At 38.3% G+C, this 21,026-nt stretch overlaps 1 protein-coding gene across 4 annotated transcripts; it reads left to right on the top strand.

Annotated features, from left to right (window-relative positions):
• Positions 1–1,434: 1,434 nt before the first annotated feature.
• On the top strand, positions 1,435–7,206 carry LOC136220976 (probable purine permease 11). Of its 4 annotated transcripts, XM_066008850.1 has the most exons (4): positions 1,435–1,569; positions 4,186–4,549; positions 5,854–6,639; positions 6,712–7,206. In XM_066008850.1, the coding sequence occupies exons 2-4, from the start codon at positions 4,543–4,545 to the stop codon at positions 6,942–6,944; spliced, it is 1,026 nt and encodes a 341-aa protein (XP_065864922.1). In that variant the 5' UTR covers positions 1,435–1,569; positions 4,186–4,542; the 3' UTR covers positions 6,945–7,206. The 4 variants fall into 4 exon arrangements, with proteins under 4 accessions (XP_065864922.1, XP_065864919.1, XP_065864920.1 ...); XM_066008847.1 differs by having other exon boundaries at positions 5,854–7,206; XM_066008848.1 differs by having other exon boundaries at positions 1,437–1,569; positions 4,233–4,549; positions 5,854–7,206.
• The last annotated feature ends 13,820 nt before the right edge of the window (positions 7,207–21,026 follow it).

The raw sequence follows: 21,026 nt of genomic DNA, 5'->3' as shown, positions 1-21,026 counted from the left end.
TATTTATCACTGTTTCATTTGGACAATTTTGTCCTTTTCATAAAAAAAATTCAAAATTGATTTTTTTTTTAGAGAATCCGCATGTTTTACGTCTAGGCGGATTGACGAAAAATGCAAAATCGTCTAATTTTTTGTAATGAAAATGCAAAATCGTCACAAAAAATATGCATTTTTTTAATGAAAAATCGGGACGCGATTAAGTGGCTAGGCATCCTAACTAGGTTGGCACTCCTAACACACATTTTCATGACATCATTATTTTTTATTTTTCAAATTACAATTTTTAGAATATTTTCTCTCTAAACAAGACTTAATGCCTTCTTAGTCTCCCAAATTGTCCCCATAGTACGATTGACCCCCGAACTTTGATTCGTAACAAGTAATCCACTGAACTTGCTTATTTAGAACAAATAACCCCTTAAATAGGTTAATATTTGTGATTGCGGAAGTTTTTTTTTTGTCATTTAGTTAATGTATCAGTAGATTAGTTCCATATTTTTTACATAACACACTGTTTAGTTCCCATATTTTAAAAAACATATTATAAGATCCCTATCTTTTGTCAATATTAACTCTTTGGTCATTTTGTCTATTTTTTAGACTTTTAACCGTTATATTTAACATAAAAAGACAGACATAACATAACAGAATAACATGGGCATTTTGTATTATACTATGGTTGCACTAAAAGTTAAGATATATTCGGTTAAAAATCTAAAAAAAATAGACAAATTGACCAAAGGATTAATATTGGCAAAATATAAGAACCTTATAATGTGTTTTTCAAAATAGGGAGACTAAACATTGTATTACGTAAAAAGTAGGAGACTAATAAATTATTTACCCAATAAAAAATGTTGTTTCATGGTAAATGTCGTTCTGAACAACCTTAATTCTTGAATACAGTAAAACTTTTATATAGGAAGACACTTGGGACCGGGCTATTTATATAACAATTGAGAGGTTATTATTAAATAGAGTTTGGTAATAGAAGTTACAGTAAAACCTTTGTATAAGAATACTCTATATAGGAATAACCTCTATTTTGTTATAAAAAAAACTCGGTCCCAACTTGGTAATAACCTCTATTACCAAACTCTATTTAGTAATAACCTCTCAATTGTTATACAAATAGCCCGGTCCCAAGTGTATTCCTATATAGAGGTTTTACTGTATTAAGTTGGGACCGAGTTTTTTTATAACAAAATAGAAGTTATTCCTATATAGAGTATTAATATATAGAGGTTTTACTGTATTTTCATTTTGAGGTCGTTAATGGTCATTCTGAGAAGTTAGTTAAAGTTGAGTGGCTACCTCGTTAAGTTTTGAAATTCAGTATGTGAAAATGGATAAAGCACAATGACCATAGATGTAATTTGCCTCAATTATACCTTTCATCCGTTTCTTTTCATCCGTTTCTTTCTCTTTCCATATGTCTTTCTCTCTCTCTCTCATCTCTTTATTTCTCTCTATGATCGAGAATTGAGGATCTGTTATCTCTCCCAATCGAATGTTGTCCTTGCTGGCAGAGCTGATATCATCTCCTCTGGTTTGCACTTCTCAGTTAAGGTAAATCTTCTGTTGAATCGATTCTGTTTTTCTTCTTATTATTTTTGTGCGTTTTCATTAGAATCGATTCTGGTTTGGTATGCTTTTGTTTGAGTGTTTGATTTGCTATTCATATTTAATTTCATAAAAGTGTCTCTATGTTTCAAAAAAAGTGTCTCCACGGGGATAAAGATACAGAGTCCGTTTCTGTAGCTACTGTTTGCTGTTGCTGGTGATACTTATTGTTTGTTGTTTGCTATGTTGTCCGGACACGGATACGGATACGGTATCCAATACGGACACGGATATGGGAAACGTCATTTCTATAAAACACAGGACACGGAAACGTGAGGAAAACGTGTAAATATTAAAAATATTGGGACACATTTATAAATATTAAAAATATATTTTTATATATAAATTTTTGTAATATAACTAAATAAATATATATAAACGAAATTATAAAACTCTTAACTAAACATAATAAAAGCTTTCCTTCTTAACACTAAAAACATATTTCTTCAATGTTTTCATTTCTATATTCAGCAATAAGTAGGGATTCTAGCTCCGATTCATCTAAAGTGAGAGTCATTTTTTGTATTAATTAGGAATTTCTGGCATTGATTCCCTCTGTTTCACTCTGTCTTTTTTATATGATTGGTGAATCTGTAACTGCTCTAAATTTATGTCTTTTGGTTTACCTGTGATTTTAATTTTTCTGCACATACAGATAAGACGATCATTTGCATATTCCTGCTCTTTACTACCTTGAAATAACGATCGATGATCTTGCTGTTGAACCTTTGTTTTTCTTCTGGAAAAGAATCGACTGGTTTTTTTTGGCTGGGAAACGCGTATCCTTCACTGATTCGCGTGTCCAACTTTTTGATATTAGGGAAACGGTCCAGAAACGTATCCCAGCAATTTCCGGACGTTTCCGTATCGGATACGTATCAGATACGTTAGGTTGTTCACGTATCCGTGCTTCAGAGGTTGTTTGCTGTTTGTGTTATAGTTTGTTGTTTGCAGTTGAAAAAACCTGCTTTTCCAAAAACAGAGATTATATGCTTTTGTAAAATGCTACTTTTCAGTGGCAAAAGACAAATAGGATATCACTAACCAAACACCTAAAATTCTACTTTTGAAGTGAAAAGGTAAACAAGAGCACGAAAAAAGAGCTACCAAACACCCCCATAAATCCAGTTATTAATAGACAGAGACCGATAGATGACTAAGTCGGGATAAAGATATAGGGTCCATTTGTTTTACCTGTTGTTGTTGTTTGTTGCTGTGTGTGTCACAGTTTGTTGTTTGTGTTACGATTTACTGTTTGCGGTTGGAAAAATCTGTTTTTTCCAAAAAGCAGAGCATCTCTGCTTTTGTAAAAGGCTAATTTTCAATGGTAAAAGGTAAATAGGAGATCACTAACCAAACACCTAAAACTGTACATTTTGAAGTGAAAAAACAAACAAGAGCACGAAAATGAGCTAACAAACACTCCCATAAATTCAGTTATTAATAGACAAAGAAAGAGAGAGAAAGACACGGAGAAAGAGAAAGAAATTGATGAAGGGTAAAATTGTGGATATTTTAAGTTTTAAAAGGGAAATGGGAAAGAAGAAAGAAAAAATGTTGGTAAACGGTCACACTGGCCACCGATGTTAAAAAAGTGTTAAGTTCAGTGGTTATACCGTTAATAATTGAAGTTCAGTAGCCATAATTTTAAAATGGGTAAAGTTCAGTGGCCATGGGTATAATTTATCCATTATAAAACACAAATATTTTATAAATGCCCTATATTTTTTTATTTAATAATAGTATCGGATATTAATATTTTTGGATTCGATAAAATATTTGAATTTTTTATCCAATTCGTATATAATACAATATGAAGTGTAGATGATATGATTCATGACATAGTTTGATGAATTATTTTTGGCATAAACCATACGCAGCCCCCTGAACTTGTCACTTTTAATCATTTTGCCTCCTCAACTTACGGGACGACCTATTTGCCCCTTTAACTATACAAAAGTGGTATTGGCAACCCCATGTTTTCATTATAATGGAAACAATTATGACATTTCTCATTGCAAGCACCAAGGTCATAATAAAAATGGTTGTGCACTACTAAAATAAGCTGCAAATGAGGTTAGTATAGACAGTACACAAGTTCTCTTGTAAAAATAGTAAATATGGTTATGCATTACTAAAACAAGCTGCAAATAAGGTTACATATATGCATGCTGGTTCCAATACTTCTATGAACACTTGTACTAATGTTGGAATTTCATTTTGTTTCCGTTATAATGAAAATAGGGGGTTGCTAATACCACTTTTAAATAGTTGATGGAGGCAAATAGGTCGTCCCGTAAGTTGAGGGGGCAAAATGACCAAAATTGACTAGTTCAGGGGGCTGCATATGGTTTAGGCCATTATTTTTTAATTAGTCCAACTTGGAAAATTTGCTCTTTACTCCAATGTTAAAGATAAAATTGCACTATTTACGACATTATAAATAAAACTATTCCTAATTGTCAATATAACGAGTATTTTTACACCTTATCTCAAAATTAAAGACTATATAATATATTATGTCAATATGAGGATTAAACAATATTTTAAGTAAAATTGTAGGTACTAATAAATTATTTGACCTAATATTTAACGGATTGGAGCATCAGCTGCAGAAGATGATGGGCTTTTCTCCATTCCGATCAATGGTGGTGGGCCTATGAAGGCGGCGAGCATCAGAATTCTGATTGAAGTCAATGAAATTCAATCCATCTATATAATAAAACGAAAGGGCGCTTTTCGCTTTTCTCAATGTCACCGGCGCTTCTCAATCCACGTGCTTAACATTGATTCTCCAATCAGAAGATTTCCTCAATTTGTTACAGCTCTGCCTCAGCTGCAACTTCCTCCTTATATGGTTTCGATTTTCAATTATACATAGCGTCTTCTTTTGCTTCTTCTTCTGAGGTTCTCATCAATATGACTGGTACGCTCTCTTTTTCCCTCCATCTCCTTTCCTTTATGTTCTGTTTGTTAATTTTGCGATGAAATTGAATTCGAATTTCCTTTTTGAACGGGAGTTTGTTTGTTTGTTGGAACAGAAAATTGGTTGTGTCGTGTTGTTTCCGGAAATTCTCTTTTCTTTGCGCAGATGTATTATTAGTTTTAGAAATTTACGTGTTGCTCTGTGGGAGATGTTTGGCTGTTTCTGAGAGTATGTTGTATTGCTATCGTTATTATCAGAAAGTGACAGTTCTGTGAATTTGTTTCGTATATATGAAGTTTTTTTTATGGAAACTACTTGTTTCAGATTCAGCTTATAAGCTTTTCTGAATTTCGTGTTTGTTAATAGAATTCTCAGTGTTTTACGTGTTGCTCTGTGGGAGATGTTTGGTTGTTTCTGAGAGTATGTTGTATTGCTCTCATTATTATCAAAAAGTGACAGTTCTGTGAATTTGTTTCATATATATATATGAAGTTTCTTGATGGAAACTACTTGTTTTAGCTTCAGTTTATAAGCTTTTCTAAATTTCATGCTTGTTAATAGAATTCTCAGTGTTTTATATGATTGGGTGACAGATATCTTTCTCATCACTCTGCACTCTATCCTTTCCTTTCCATTCAATATATGTTAACTATGTTGCATTTAAACTTTGATTTTTTAAATTGTGAATGTTCTAAAACTGAAACTCTTGGAAATTGGAAATTCGGTTCATATGATGTAATGTATTTTTAGAAGCGGATGGATGCTAAATACTCTATGTTTCACGGATACTTCTCTTTAGCAGGATTTCCGTGTTTCTTATATGCGTCCATGTCCATGTCTTGGTATAACCTTTTCGGTGTCTGTTTCCGTATCCCTGTCAGCAACATAGTAAATACATGTGCAATAAATTCCTATTATCTCCTAGTTCATTTGTACAAGCTTTCACACTGAACAAATCCTTTTTTTTCACTCAATTATGTGATTTGAATGTAGTTTTTCTTAATATATATATTTAAAAATTAAACAAGCAGTCATATAATTTTTAGAATCTATAGATATATCCATGTATTTTTATTATTTACATGTTCCCTGTGTTTCTATTTCTTATATATTTTACCTATGTTGCACAGAAACCGGAAAAAGTTATTTCTAAAAAAACATAGCTAAGAAATGGACATGAAACATAGAAACACTACTAAAGAGGAGTTTCCGTGCATCATAGTATTTTACTAATATCCTTATCAGTTTCGTGTTAGTTTCACATGGTTTACTCATGTTGGAATGTTTTTTTTTTCCTGTCACAGATAATCAAGAACCAATACTGAATAAAGATGAAAATACTCTGGCACAATCTCCATTTCTCAAACTGAAGCATTGGCAATGGTGGCTTTTGGCAGCAATCAACATCTTCTTCCTTGTGGTAGGCCAATCTGCTGCTGTTCTTTTGGGGAGATTTTACTATGATCAAGGTGGAAATAGTAAATGGTTGGCAACACTTGTTCAAACTGCTGCTTTCCCAATCCTTTACATCCCCCTCTTCCTACTTCCTTCAAATTCGAATTCGAGTTCAACATCTTCCGCCTTCGCCTCCATTAGAACTATCGCCTTGATCTACTTCTTTCTCGGAGCACTTATAGCCGGAGACAACATGCTATACTCCATTGGCCTCTTGTACCTATCCGCCTCTACTTACTCGCTCATTTGCGCGTCTCAATTAGCTTTCAATGCCGTCTTTTCATACTTCATAAACTCCCAGAAGTTTACTTCTTTAATCATTAACTCCGTGGTTGTCCTTTCGTTTTCTTCCGCTCTCATTGCATTCAACGACGACTCAGACAACCCATCCGGACATTCCAAATGGAAATACATCCTTGGTTTCCTCTGCACACTCAGTGCTTCAGCTATATACTCCCTTGTACTCTCACTAATGCAACTCTCCTTTCAAAAGATCATTAAAAAGGAAACATTCTCAGTAGTCTTGGAGATGCAAATCTACACCTCACTCGTCGCCACGTGCATTTCCGTCATAGGCCTATTCGCCAGCGGAGAATGGCGGACATTGCACGGAGAAATGCACGGGTTCAGTAAAGGTACGGTGTCTTATGTTTTAACATTGGTTTGGACAGCAGTGAGTTGGCAAATATGTTCTGTTGGTGTTGTAGGGTTGATTTTCTTGGTGTCTTCCCTCTTCTCCAATGTAATAAGTACACTTGCTTTGGCTGTGTCTCCAATTGCTGCTGTTATTATTTTCCATGACCATATGAATGGTGTCAAGGTAATCTCTTTACTTATGGCTTTCTGGGGTTTCGGGTGTTATACGTATCAGAATTATATCGATGATCGTAAGTTACGACAAAGTGAAACTACCCGTGGTCGTCATGGTTCATTGTGTTGAATTGATATTAGATTATTAGTTAGATAATCATATCATAATATCAGGTTTAGTAGTCTTTGTAATGTGTTTTTTTTTTTTTTTGGCATATTCTAGTGCTAACATTAGAAAAGGAAAAGGTGTTTACAGTGGAAATTGGTTTAGTAATAATGGTACTTTTTTATTTGATAATTAGTAGTAGGTACTCAAACAATTTAGTCCACATTTTTTCACTGGCCTAACTTTGTAAAAAGGCTTGCTTTAGATACAACTCTTATTCCAAATACATGATTGGGAATTTCTTTACAGCAGAAAAGAAAATCACTTATTATTTCATACATCTTTTTGGTTCAATTTTTATTTTCTGTTATAGTTTGTAAATGGTAGATCTGTTCATGAGTCGAGCTTTTACACTTGAATATGCTCGGTCCAAGACTTAGTCTTGAATTTAGATGGGCTCAGGCTCAGGCTCGGGTTTGGGTTCGTGTTCAAGTTTGAAAATCGTTCCAAGCACATGATTGGGATTTTCCTTACATTAGAAAATCATTATTTTGTCATACATTCTTGGCCTGTTTGGTTAAATTTTTACATGGGATTGGGATTTTCTTTACATTAAAATCATTTATTTTGTTGTACATTCTTGGGTTAATTGCATGAAAATCATAATTTTTTTAAATAAATAAATATTTTTCAAACTAGTGAAACTAATTCTTATTATGTCAAATGATTATTAACTTGTACTCAAAATATCAAGAATACGAAAAAAAAAATCAACACGTCCTCTCAACCTCTGGAAAAAAAATAAGGTACTGGTTATGGGTATTCTTCTGAGCAAAGAAGTACAGAAAATTATAAGAGACATACAAGGAAGGAAAGAAAACTGATAGGAAATAGACAAGAAAAAAAAGGAAACTGTGAGAATTTGACAAAAATGATATAGAATATGAGTTTTTTATAAAATTAAATACATCCAACGTTTACACAGCTAAGTAATTTTTCTATTATTAAATTACAGAAAATATTAAATTTATTTTAAACAAATTAATATGCAAAATATCTATGTTTTACAATAATGTTTCAAATTGATTCAACTTGTCGACGTTGGGGTAAATTGTACCATTTTAAACATTAGGTAAAATTGCTATTGGTTATAAACGTTAGGAGTATTTTTTACTCCTTATCCCAAATTATTATAAGAAATTGTTTTATTGATAAAAAATAGAAAACTAACTACATTAATTGTAAAATAAAAATGAAACATGATGTTCATGTAAATTTCTCTATATTCTTGACCTGTTTGGTTAAATTTTTACATGGGCTTGATTGCGGCTAAGTTTAATATTTAGCCCGATATAAATTTAGGCTTGACCCAGTTTTAGGTGTTAAAATCAAATTTCAAACTCAACCTCCATAAACCTATATATATATATATATATATATATATATATATATATATATATTAATTATAAAATTTTAATATTAAATTTTTGGAAAAAGTAAAACAAATATTTATGGTTTTATAGATAAATATGATGTTTATTTATTTATTTACAAAAGAGAGCATGTTATTAAGTCAATATGTTACTTAACCAAAAAATTTATATTTTGTTATGTTATCTCAGTAAATTTAATGTATCATGTTACGAAAGAATAACATTGTTAGTCATATTTTTTTTAGTTGTGTAAAAGATGTCATTTTTAACCTAAAAAACATTCTTCTACTTGCAAATCAATAAAATCACTTTTTTTATTTTATATATATAAAAAATGGGATGAATCAGATTGTCTGTCTAATTTTTATAGATTTTAAATCTAGCTAAAGAAAAGGCCTAAGCAATTCTGGATTGGATCTAATGTTATTTTCTCGAATAAAAGGTCAAATTGGTTTTTAAAGTTGGTATGAAGGATCAATTTGTTCTAAACCAACCTTTATGTATCAATTTAGTCCTGAAAATTAGCGTAAATACTTTATAAGTTTTGACTAGTCAAATCTCTAATATTGGTGTTTGGTGAAGAAATGTTTAAAACAGCTTATTGGGTCTAAAAAGCTAATTTTGAAAAAACTGGTTCTATGAGCTTTTTCAATTAGTTTAATGTTCCATCTTTTTTTAATGATACATTTACCCCAAATAAAATAGTCATAAAATATCAATATATTTATTTGTCATTTTATATAAACATGTATTAGCAATTAGCTAAGTTTTACTAAACAAGTTTATACAATTAGCTAATCAAATCAGTTAACAAAAAAAAAAGGAATCAGCTAACAGCTAGTGTAATCAGCTAACAGCTAACAGCCAAACAAGGCAAACCTCTAGTATTTGATAAATCTGGCAATTATCGTGTTCGTGTCGTGTCATTTCGAGTTCATGTTAAAAAGAGTAAACTCAAACCCAACCCAAAAACTTCTATGTCACAATCGTGTTAACCTGTTCGGGTTAGTGTCGATTTCGTGTCGTATTTTCGGGTTATATGTAATTATATTATGAATATATATTAATGATAACTTTTAAAAATATAAGAAGATATGATACGGCAGTGGCGAATACTGGATTGGTCCGTTGGGGGGGGGGGGCAATTTTACACGTCTGTGCTTATTAAATAAATTGTTAAATCGAACTTGCTTAAATTCAGATTTTGTTCGTATATGTGCATGTTATCATCTGAGTTGTCCAGAACCAATTTTTATGCACCAATGTAAAACTTGTAAAAATTAAGCTAGATTTGTACTACGAAAGTAAGATTGAGTCATTTTGAACAAACTTAGAAAAATCTATTGTCTCACATATATTAATCAAGTTGGATTTTGCAATTAATACAAAATCAATTGATTAATTAACCACTTTGAACCTTAATTTTTTGAAAATAGGAACCCAAAACCATCAATAATAGCAGTAATTCCAATAGTCAGTGGACTGGAAACCATCTATAATATGTGTGGTTTTGGCTGATGGGGTCTGACCCCCTCTAGGTTTCTTGTCTCTATCTATTTTATTGAATATTTATTTATCGAGATTTTACTATAGTTAAATCAGCTAAATAAAAAATAATCAGCTAACAACTAACCGTTAAACTCTATTCAGAAAAGAGTACCCTTAATTCTTTATTTTGCTTAGAATTATTAGTGAAGGAAAATTGGAAGGAAAGCAAAGAGACAGATTGTTATAAATGTGAAGGTAACAGAGATACACCACACCACACATACTTTTCTCTATCTATCAATTTTGGAAATAATGTCCATCTCTATCACTCCACCAAATGTTCTCAGAAGCTTCTTTCAGATTTTGTTTGGTTTTTGGACTTTTCCAATTCTTTAGGAAAAGTAAAGAAAATCTTTTGTTGGAAGAAAAAAAAAAGCCATATTTGTGTATTTACAAGTAGATAAATATTTTTTTTTTAAAAAAAACTAAACCAATTGGGCAGGATTGTATATCGTTTCGGTTAACCACATACTGAATTGAACCGATTAAATTCAATTTTTTGGTTCGGTTTTTATGACACTTCAGTTCGTCATCGGTTTTAGTTTCAAGTGCATTTCGATATTCGGTTCGGTTCGATTTCATAAAAAATGTAAAAAAACCGAACTGCACTGAATTACACATATCTACATGTCCTTCCCATCGGTTTTAGTTTCAGGTGCATTTCGGTATTCGGTTCACTTTGATAAAAAAAAAATGTAAAAAAATCGAACAGCACCGTTACATGATGTCCTTCAATCTACGAAATAGGCTTTGATCGACTAAGTTGGAGTCACCTGAGGTAGATTTAACAACATATCGGAGAGGGGCTCTAAATGATCCAACTAAATACAGAAAATTAATATATCTCATTGTTACAAGATCGGATATAGTTTACTCTGTTCGAACTTTGAGCCAATTCATGCATGAACCTCGCAAACCCCATTGGGATGTTGTCATTCGAATATTCAGATATATAAGAGGTGCACCAGGCCAAGACTTATTACTCTCATTTGTTAATAATCTTGCTTTAAAAGCCTTTTGTGAGCAGTGGTGAATCCAGGATTTGAGGGAGCGGGGGACAAAATTTTACGTAAAAAAATTTTAGACAAAATGTAAAATTGTTCAATTTTTATGACAAAAAATGCAAAATTGTTCAATTTTTGGTGACGAAAAATGCAAAATCGTTCAATTATCATGCATTATTTTCACGATTTTTTTTGATAAAAAACGTAAATTATAATGTTTCCGACTCGTAATCATCCATTTCCAGAATTCTCGGGTTGTTACGCATCAAATATCCCTAACGTTTTGGGTCATGTGCAATTTTACCCCTAACATTTAAAACGGTGCAATTTTACCCCTAATGTTTGTAGCCAAGAGCAATTTTATCCCTAACGTTGATAAATTGGATCAATTTCAGACATTATTATAAAATACAGTCATTTTTTTCTTTATTTTGCACCAATTGCATATCAATTTTGTAATTTTGCACCAATTTTACCTCTAACGTTAATAAATTGGATCAATTTCAGACACTGTTATAAAATACAGTCATTTTTTTCTTTATTTTGCACCAATTGCATATCAATTTTGTAATTTTGCACCAATTTTACCTCTAACGTTAATAAATTGTATCAATTTCAGACACCGTTATTCATGATCGAGAAGACAGTTTGATGAATTATTTCTCAAATTGACCCAATTTATCAACGTTAGAGGTAAAATTGCGCTTGGCTTCCAACATTAGGGATAAAATTGTACCATTTTAGACGTTAGGGATAAAATTGCTCATGACCCAAAACATTAGGGGTATTTTTGCACTTTAACCTTATTTTTGCACGAAGGTCAGTTAGAGGTAGGGCCTTGGGCATAGGTCAGGAATGTGGCCGTCCAGGATCCATGGTCAAAATGGGCCCAAATTTTTTTTACTATATATATAGTGACTTTTTTTTATTATAAATGTAGTTATAATATCCATTCAAGCCTAAAAAATGGACCAAATAATATGATATTTTAGGTCTAAAATATGCCAAAATTTCTATTCTAAATTTTTTAGTACAATTTATTTTTATTAAGAGCCTTTTATTTTTTTTATTTCGCCTATGGTCTATAAAATGTCATGAGAGACTGAATGAGGCTGAGTATCAAATGTTTCTAGATCGTCAATAGAGGCTGAATATCAACCATGACAAATACATGTTTGAAATTGATTTGGTTACACTTTATGTTGAAAGATTTGAACATCTTCCACACCATTGTTTTGTGACAATCAAACAACATTATATATTGCAAATCATGTCTTTCACGAACGAACAAAACACATTGAAATAGATTGTCACATAGTCTGAGAAAAATTGCAAGATGGAATAATCAGCCCTTCTTAAGTTCCCTCGCGCTTCCAATTAGCAAATGTCTTCACAAAAGCTTTGGAAAAAAAGCAATTTTTATATTGCGCCACAAGTTGAGACTTCATGATATTCACTCTCCAACTTAAAGGAGAGTATTAAGAAAATATTGTCTAACGGGCCCGTTTAGTTCACATGTTCTTGTTTATTGTTGTTGATAGGTAGTAGATATTAGTTGATTTTTCTGCTAAAAGCAGTTGTTTCGAAATTTTACTAAATATTTTTTTTATTGGGATGAGGTGTAAAAATACCCTAACGTTTACAGTCATGAGCAATTTTATCCTTAACGTCTAAAATTGTGCAATTTTACCCCTAACATTGGCAGCCAATAGCAATTTTACCCCTAACATTGATAAGTTGGGTCAATTTGAGAAATAATTCATCAAAATATCTTCTTAGTCATTAATCTTGTCATTTACACTTCACATATGCGTCATTTTATTACTCATTAATAACATATCACAAACATATGATTAGATGTGAAAAAAATTAAAATTTTAAAAAATATTCTGTCTTTTATAGAAGTTGGAAAAAAATCAAATTTTTCACCGAGTTTATAAATTTTAATCTCTAATTATATTATTAAATCACAAAAAAATATGAAATCTTTTTTTGGAACCAACGGATATGCAATTGGTGTAAAATAAGAAACAAAATATATATGTTTTATAATAATGTCACAAATTGACCCAACTTGTCAGCGTTAGGCGCAAAATTGAACCATTTTAGGCATTAGGTGTAAAATTACTCTTGACTGTAAACATTAGAGGTATTTTTGAAAAATAGAGGTATCCTTTTTTATTTTCTGTTTAAACTTAAAAGGTAAATAACAGTTCTGAAAAATAGAAGCAAATGGACACTAAATATTATCTTTCTTTATTAGTTAGTACTTGATTCGGGATATGAATAAGGGCCCCAAGGCCCAGGAGGCCTCAAGGCCCGAGCACCCTCTATAAATACACAGCTCATCTGGGAAGTGAACGGCGGGTAACTCTTTCTAACTCTCACACATTTGATTAATATACGCTCTTGAGCTACTAACTGTCTTGATCGTCGGAGTGTCCACAGGGACCCTTCCCGGCGCAGAGACGAACGTCCAGAGCATCGGACCTGTTCAGCAAGGGCTCGGATCACTATACTCGCATTCCCAGATTATTTGGTGCGGTGATCGTGGACTACAAGTGACTTCAGAGCTTCAAACAAAATGCAGACCCCTACTGACTCTGCCCCAACTGCAGTACCCGAAACAGGAGCAACCAGCTCCATGACGCACGCCGAGGGTACGATCCCGAACATTCCAATCTCCCCCAGAAACCTTGGACCATTGATGGAAGAGGTAAGCCCTGAAGAAGAGGAGACCTTCAACACCACTCAACTCCTCAGTGCGATCCATGGTTTTCAAACGACCCAGGCCGTACATACGGCGGCTCAGATGAAGATCATAGACCAGCAAAGAAGTTTGCAGGAGGAGAACGCCAAAATTTGGCAATACCTTAAAGAGGCGGCAGAAATGCAGAAAGAGGGAACTTTGCCAGAGCAGGCCGCGGGGCCGGTGGTCATCGTGGGAAGAGGAGCCGGGGCCGTTGCGACCAGTGAGGGCAAAGCGCGGCGAGAGGGGACTGCAGTCGCGAATAGCGAAGACTTGTTGGAACTAAAGATTCAACGTTTTCTGGACAAAAGGGCCCTCGGGGGCGTGATGGGGGGAAGCATCACCTCCAGCAAAACACCACTGGTGCAAAGGATCATCGAGACAAGGTTCCCGCGCGACTGGAAAGCTCCTCGACTGGCCCAATATTCAGGGACCGAGGACCCCAACGACCATGTGGCATCGTTCATGAGCACCATCAATTTATACTCAAAGGATGAGGACATCATGCGCAAGGTTTTCCTCACCACCCTCTCATCGAGCGCACAAGAATGGTATCGAGGACTTGCCTCGGAATCAATTGATTCTTTTGATCTCCTAAAAGATCTTTTCCTCTCCCGGTTTGCCGCAGCAGCAAAGGTCAGGAAGATCAGTTCGGACCTCAACGGGCTCAAGCAGCGAACAACCGAGCCTCTGCGCAATTTCCTCTCAAGGTTTCATCACATGGCCTCACAAGTTAAAGGCCTCAACCTGGAGGTGGCCCATGACGCCTTGGCAAAAGGGACTACTTGCGAGCCTCTAAAACAGAAATGTTTCCGAAAGATGCCAAGATCTTTCGAAGAGCTGATGACCATGGCACAGACATTTGTCAGATACGACGACTGTGACCGGCCCGCTGGCTATGAGGAGACAGAAAGGGACAAGGCCAAAGGCGACACGCACAAGCAGGATAAAGGCAGGCCGATCCAAGAGGCACGTGAGGAGGCCCGAGTCCGCAAGGAGGCCCCGATGCCTTTCCCGGCCCGGACCGAGCGCGCCAACTTGGAGCGTAGGGGAGATCGATCTCAGGGCAAGGAGGTGCATTATACTGTTCAGAGTCAACCTCGCCGATTCACACAGCAAGTTCCGGCCATCGACAAGGGCAAAACCCAGGCAGAAAAGGAGTACTGCAAGTATCACAGATCCTCCTGACATACCACGGAGAACTGCTATCAACTACAAAAGGAGATTGAGCGGATCACGGAGCAGGGCGCGCCACCAAAGACGAGCAGGCAAAGGGATCAAAGCCCGAAGCAGCGGGAAGCGGGACGAGCAGAGGAGCCTAAGAGGCCAAGGTACCATGGGGAAATACACGTCATAAGGGAAGGAGCGCCAGCACTTTCCGCCCCACCCGAGAGCTCCCGTAAAAGGAAGGCAGTCGGACAGACACTAACGGTGCAACCGCCACTCCGGACCAGCCATTCGGAGGCTCTTGTTGTCACCATCAGCATCGCAGGTTTTAAGACACACCGAGTGCTGGTAGACACAGGGAGTTCGGTGAACTTGCTCACCTGGGCAACACTCCGCGCAATGAAGAATACTCATACTGCCCTCCGAGCCGGGACTTTCCCTTTGGTTGGCCTCTCAGAGATCGAAGTGCCGGTAAAAGGAGTTATCGTATTACCAACTATCTTCACTGAAGGGGTCGAGGAAATCGAGGATACCGCAGAGTGGGTGGTGGTCGATATCCCCCTGGCCTATAATGCCATCATCGGAAGGCCTCTTCTGGCCGCCCTGAGGGCCACAGTGGATATCTCCGGACCATGCTTAACTTTGCCCCTTCCGCGTGGAAGGATCACCATCCAGGGAGATCGTATTTTGGCCAAAAGATTACAGTGGGAGGCGACTCAGCCTCGGACAGCGCTCTACCTGGAGGATGGTCTGATGGACATGAGGGGCTACAATCCCGTGCCCATCGAGCCGATCGATGACTGTATCCTCGGGGATAACAAGATAGTGAAAATAGGGACGAGACTCGCATCCCCGTTGTCCGAAGAGATCAAGGCTGTCCTGACAGAGCATTCAGATGTATTCGCCTGGTGCACCGAGGACATCACGGGGGTCTCACCTGATCAAGCAATACACAAACTGAGCATCGACCCCTCTGTCGAGCCTGTGAAGCAGAAAATACGAGTACAGGCAAAAGACAAGCAGGCAGTAGTGAAGGCAGAAATTGACAAACTCCTAGCTGTAAAGTTTATCCGCGAGGTCAACTATCCGGACTGGCTTTCTAATGTTGTACTTGTAAAGAAAGCCAGCGGAAAGTACCGCATGTGTGTAGATTTTACAAATGTCAATAAAGTTTGCCCCAAGGATTCTTATCCGCTGCCTAACATAGATCAACTCCTTGATCAAACTGCTGGTCGCAAGATCTTGTCTCAGTTTGATGCCATCGCAGCAGATCCCTTTGGACCCAGTCGATGCCGAGAAAACCTCTTTCATTACGCACGAAGGCACATATTGTTACAATGTCATGCCTTTCGGGTTAAAGAATACGGGGGCCACGTACCAGCGCTTGGTAGATAAGATGTTCGCCCATCTCATTGGCAAGACGGTACAAGTGTATATCGATGACATGGTGGTCCTAAGCACCGAAGAGGGCGACCATCCGCAAGATTTAGCGGAAGTGTTTAAAATTTTCAGAACCTATAACCTCAAGCTAAACTCGGAAAAATGTTTCTTCGGAATTCGCAGTGGTAAATTCCTGGGTTGCGTGGTATCAGAGAAGGGCATCGAGCCTAACCCCGCAAAAATCGAGGCAATTCTAGCTATGGAACCACCGCACGACCTGTAAGGGGTTCAAAGACTCAATGGAAGAATCATCGCTTTGGGACGTTTCATCTCCTGCTCGGCGCAGCGTTCTTTGCCCTTTTATAAAGCAATCAAGAAGGAGAATCCCTTTAGGTGGTCTACGGACTGCCAGGCCGCGTTCAACGCCATAAAAAATTTCCTCGCAACGCCCCCACTGCTCTCGGTGCCAAAACCAGGGCAGGACATTCACTTATACTTCACCATCACGGATGAAACAGTAGGAGTCGTTTTAACTCAAGAGGAGGGGACGGAGCTTTTTCCAATCTACTTTCTGAGCAAAGTGCTGAAGGGAGCTGAGATCCGATACTCCGAGGTTGAAAAGGCTCTATTCGCTATCACTCAAGCTTCAGAGCATCTGAGACCATATTTCCAAGCGCATACGGTTGTGGTCAGAACCAATTATCCGCTAAAAAAGGCCGTCCAGAGACCAGAGGTTTCCGGTCGTATCACCAACTGGTCCGTTCGGCTCTCCCAGTTTGACGTACGTTTTGAGCCCCGCACGACGATCAAGGCTCAGGCACTGTCCGATTTTATCGTCGAGTTCACCAGCTGTTCTATCACCAAACCTACTACAACGACAGCTCGCACTGACGACATCTGGACTATGAGCATAGATGGGTCCTGCGCTCCAGGACGGGCAGGCGCTGGCATAGCCATTCAAGGACCCGATAATCTCCACATGCGGTACGCCGTCCGACTCGATTTCCCAACCACGAATAATCAGGCCGAATATGAGGCCTTGATCGCAGCTCTTCGACTGTCGAAAACAATAGTGAACGGACGGCTAACGATATGCTCGGACTCAAAGCTTGTCGTCAGCCATGTCAGCGGCACTTACAAGGCAAAGGACCCGACAATGTGCCAGTACCTGGCCCTCGTCACATCCCTGATCAATGACCTCAGGACGAAAGGAGTAACCCTTGACCTATTACTAGTACCACGAGAGGAGAATGAGGAGGCAGACGCTATCGCCGCTCTGGTAGCAGGCGAACGGTCCAATGACCCGCTTACCTTAATCGAGATCGCAGGCGCCCCGGCCATTCGCATCGAGAGCTCGCTGCAGATCGACTCAGCAGACGCCGCGGCAGGAGGATGGAGAAGTCCGATTATCAGATATCTTCAGGATGGGACACTCCCCGCAGATCGGACAGCGGCATCCCTCGTGGTCCGGCGTTCTTGGCGTTATGCATTGCATGATGGCTTACTTTATCGCAAATCCGCCACGCATCCCTGGTTGCGCTGTGTATCCAAGGAAGAGGGGGATCACTGTCTTAAGGAAATTCACTAGGGCGTCTGTAGCTCGCATCAGGGCACCCGGACAATTGCGAAGAAGGCCCGGCTCTAGGGGCTCTACTGGCAGACCATGGATTCCGACGCGATGTGTCTAGTCCGCAGTTGTCAGGCATGTCAACTACACGCCAATACTCATCACGCCCCGACGGCTCCATTCAAATGTATCATCACACCTTGGCCATTCGCGGTATGGGGCATCGACCTGCTCGGCCCTTTCCCGATGGCTTTGGCACAAAAGCGTTTCGTTGTTGTGGCGGTCGATCACTTTACCAAATGGATCAAAGCTGAAGCACTTGCCAAGATAACCGCCGACAACGTCATCAGTTTCCTCAAGCGAGCAATCATATACCGATTCGGGTCCCTCACTCCTTTGTCACTGACAATGGGAAGCAGTTCGACTGCAGTCAGTTTCGCGATTTTTGCACGGACTGGGGCATCAAAGGACGGTACACATCGGTGGCTCACCCTCAGAGCAACGGCCTCACGGAGGTAAGCAACCGAATGCTCCTTCGAGGAATCAAAGCGCGATTATCTGACCAAGGCAGGGCATGGCCCGACCACATTACGGCAATCCTATGGTCATACCGCACCACCCCTCATACAGGAACAGGACGCACTCCTTTTTTCCTCGTTTATGGGGCAGAAGCAATGGCACCATCTGAAGTCATCCTTCGCTCCCCCTGACAAACCAGTTTCGAAGAAGTCGACAACAGCGCGGAGCTCAGGGACGCCAGCGACCGACTAGAGGAGGGGCGCTTTAATGCTCTATTGCATATCACGGCCCATAAGCAAAACATCGCGCGCTATCACGATAGAAGAGTTCGCCCCTGCACATTTCAAGTCGGAGACCTTGTGCTCAGAGACGCCGCAGCTGCACAATCCCCATTAGCTCAAGGAAAGCTCGACCAATCATGGGAAGGGCCGTACAAGATCGACACTGTTCTCCACAATAGAGCTTACAAGATCGCCTCTTTAGACGGGATGGTCTACGACAATAGCTGGAATATCCAAACATTAAAAAAATATTATCAATAGCTTGTACACGAGAATTATGGTTAATTAAGATGTTTTCGTCTTTTCGTCTAACAATCCCATATTGTTAACGATTTTGAGCAAACAGAACTCTATCACGTTCTTCGCTCCATATAACATACAAATGTTATCATAAGGCTCTTCGAGCATATCGAACGCCTCCTACATCGTCTAACAATCCCATATTGTTAACGATTTTGAGCAAACAGAACTCTATCACGTTCTTCGCTCCATATAACATACAAATGTTATCATAAGGCTCTTCGAGCATATCGAACGCCTCCTACATCATCTAACAATCCCATATTGTTAACGATTTTGAGCAAACAGAACTCTATCACGTTCTTCGCTCCATATAACATACAAATGATATCATAAGGCTCTTCGAGCATCCACACGTAACGTTCAAATGTTATCATGAAGCTCTTCGAGCATCCCAATATAACATTCAAATGTTATCATAAGACTCTTCGAGCATCTGAATATAACATTCAAATGTTATCATTTGAGCATCTCCACATAACATTCAAATGTTATCATAAGGCTTCTCGAGCACCTCGAACGTTTGCAACGTCATCCGATGTTTCCTATATCAATAACGATAATCTATTCTCGCTAACTAAATTTTCTCCATGTAATACCGTCGGCATAAAATCGTTTTTGGGAATCTTCACAAACAAAGCGGATAGATTCAGATAGACGCACAAACTACATAAACAAGGTCAACTAAAATATCAAAACGCTACAACAAGATCACTCCTGCTACAAAGAAAGCCATTACAAATACACCTATGGCTGAAACAACACATACACAAACCCAACATTCATTCAGGTAGATCAAGGACAATCAGGGTTCGGGATAGCTTCCTCATCCATCAAATCTTGATGCATCGCCCTCTAGTCCACACACTCATCGATGTTATGGCCGTTCTGCCTATGGTATAAACATGCTTTGCCCACATGTGTCACACGGTGATTAGGATTAGCAGGAACGGGACCGAGACTACCCTGCCTCGCGAACTCCAAGAAAACCACACTTCGAGGTTTGATAGGATCGACGAACGTCGGTCTATACGGACGTGTCGGCGAGGCATGGCGCCCTACTCGCCGGTACTCCGTCTCATGAGGCAAGTTAATCACCCTTTCCATCTCATCAGCCAGAAGCCTTTTTATCCAGGAAGGATGCGGATTGAGCACCGGAGAGACAGTCTCATCAGGCTGGAGATACCCGATGCCTTCATGAGACCACATTTTCTTTTCTATCGAAGAGAGCACGCTAATAGCTACCTCACAGGAATCGGTGACAGATCCAGTATAGGGAACGGAGTTCTCACTCTCCACTTTCCTCCGTTGAGAGGCCGAGTCCCGGTTCATCCAAACAGGGGATGAATACCTAACCTTCCTTTCCAAGTCGCGCTCCTTAGATGGAGGACAATAGACGTAGGGATGTGGCATCACTGATATTGCCTTTTGCACCTCCAGCACGCGGGCTGGATCGACATCGTCCCGAAGCGACATTTCTCCGAGAAGATTAGTTTAAAAAGAAAAGGAAGAGACGAAAGACAGATTGCAAGTCCACAAAAAATCCGGCTCCTATTTATAGCAAGAAGGGGAGAGGACGTGAAAGACATCACAATGAACTCCAATCAAATCAACATGCAGGATACATAATTAGAATACCACAAGATCACAAAAAAGATTCAGATTGTACGGGTCATCATTACATCTTTGAAAGCAAAAGCGAATGAGAAAATTACAACTGCCTACTATTTCTTCTTGAAACGACCACAGAATTCGACAGCCTTCGCCTGGGCAGCTTTGTCATACACATTCGGAGCGAAGATCACCTCCTGAGGAACTGATAGGGGTCCAAAACCCTATCTTTGGGTACGGTTTTAGAACGGTTTTTAGCGTTATTTAGTTAATAAGCGAGCATTTCTCGCATTTAAATGCTTTTGTGTGAGTTAGTTAGGAATTAGAAACGTTTTATTTGTTTTTCGTTGTTTAGGCTCGTTTTATGACCAATTTAGGCAATTACGGCCAAAATAGCATGCATAATATAATTCCGTTATCTTTTGAAGCTAATTGGTCCGTCAAAAGTCGCACCAAACGAAGCGTTTGCTCAAAATAAGCGATTGGCGGGTCAATTTAGCCTTTGGACTAATGTTATCTGGAGTTTCTATACATGCGCATGTATAAG

The sequence above is a fragment of the Euphorbia lathyris genome, chromosome 2 (assembly GCF_963576675.1).
Source record: "Euphorbia lathyris chromosome 2, ddEupLath1.1, whole genome shotgun sequence".
Lineage (NCBI taxonomy): Eukaryota > Viridiplantae > Streptophyta > Magnoliopsida > Malpighiales > Euphorbiaceae > Euphorbia > Euphorbia lathyris.
The sequence above is the reverse complement of the archived record's forward strand: the minus strand, read 5'-3'. Positions and strand labels throughout refer to the sequence as shown.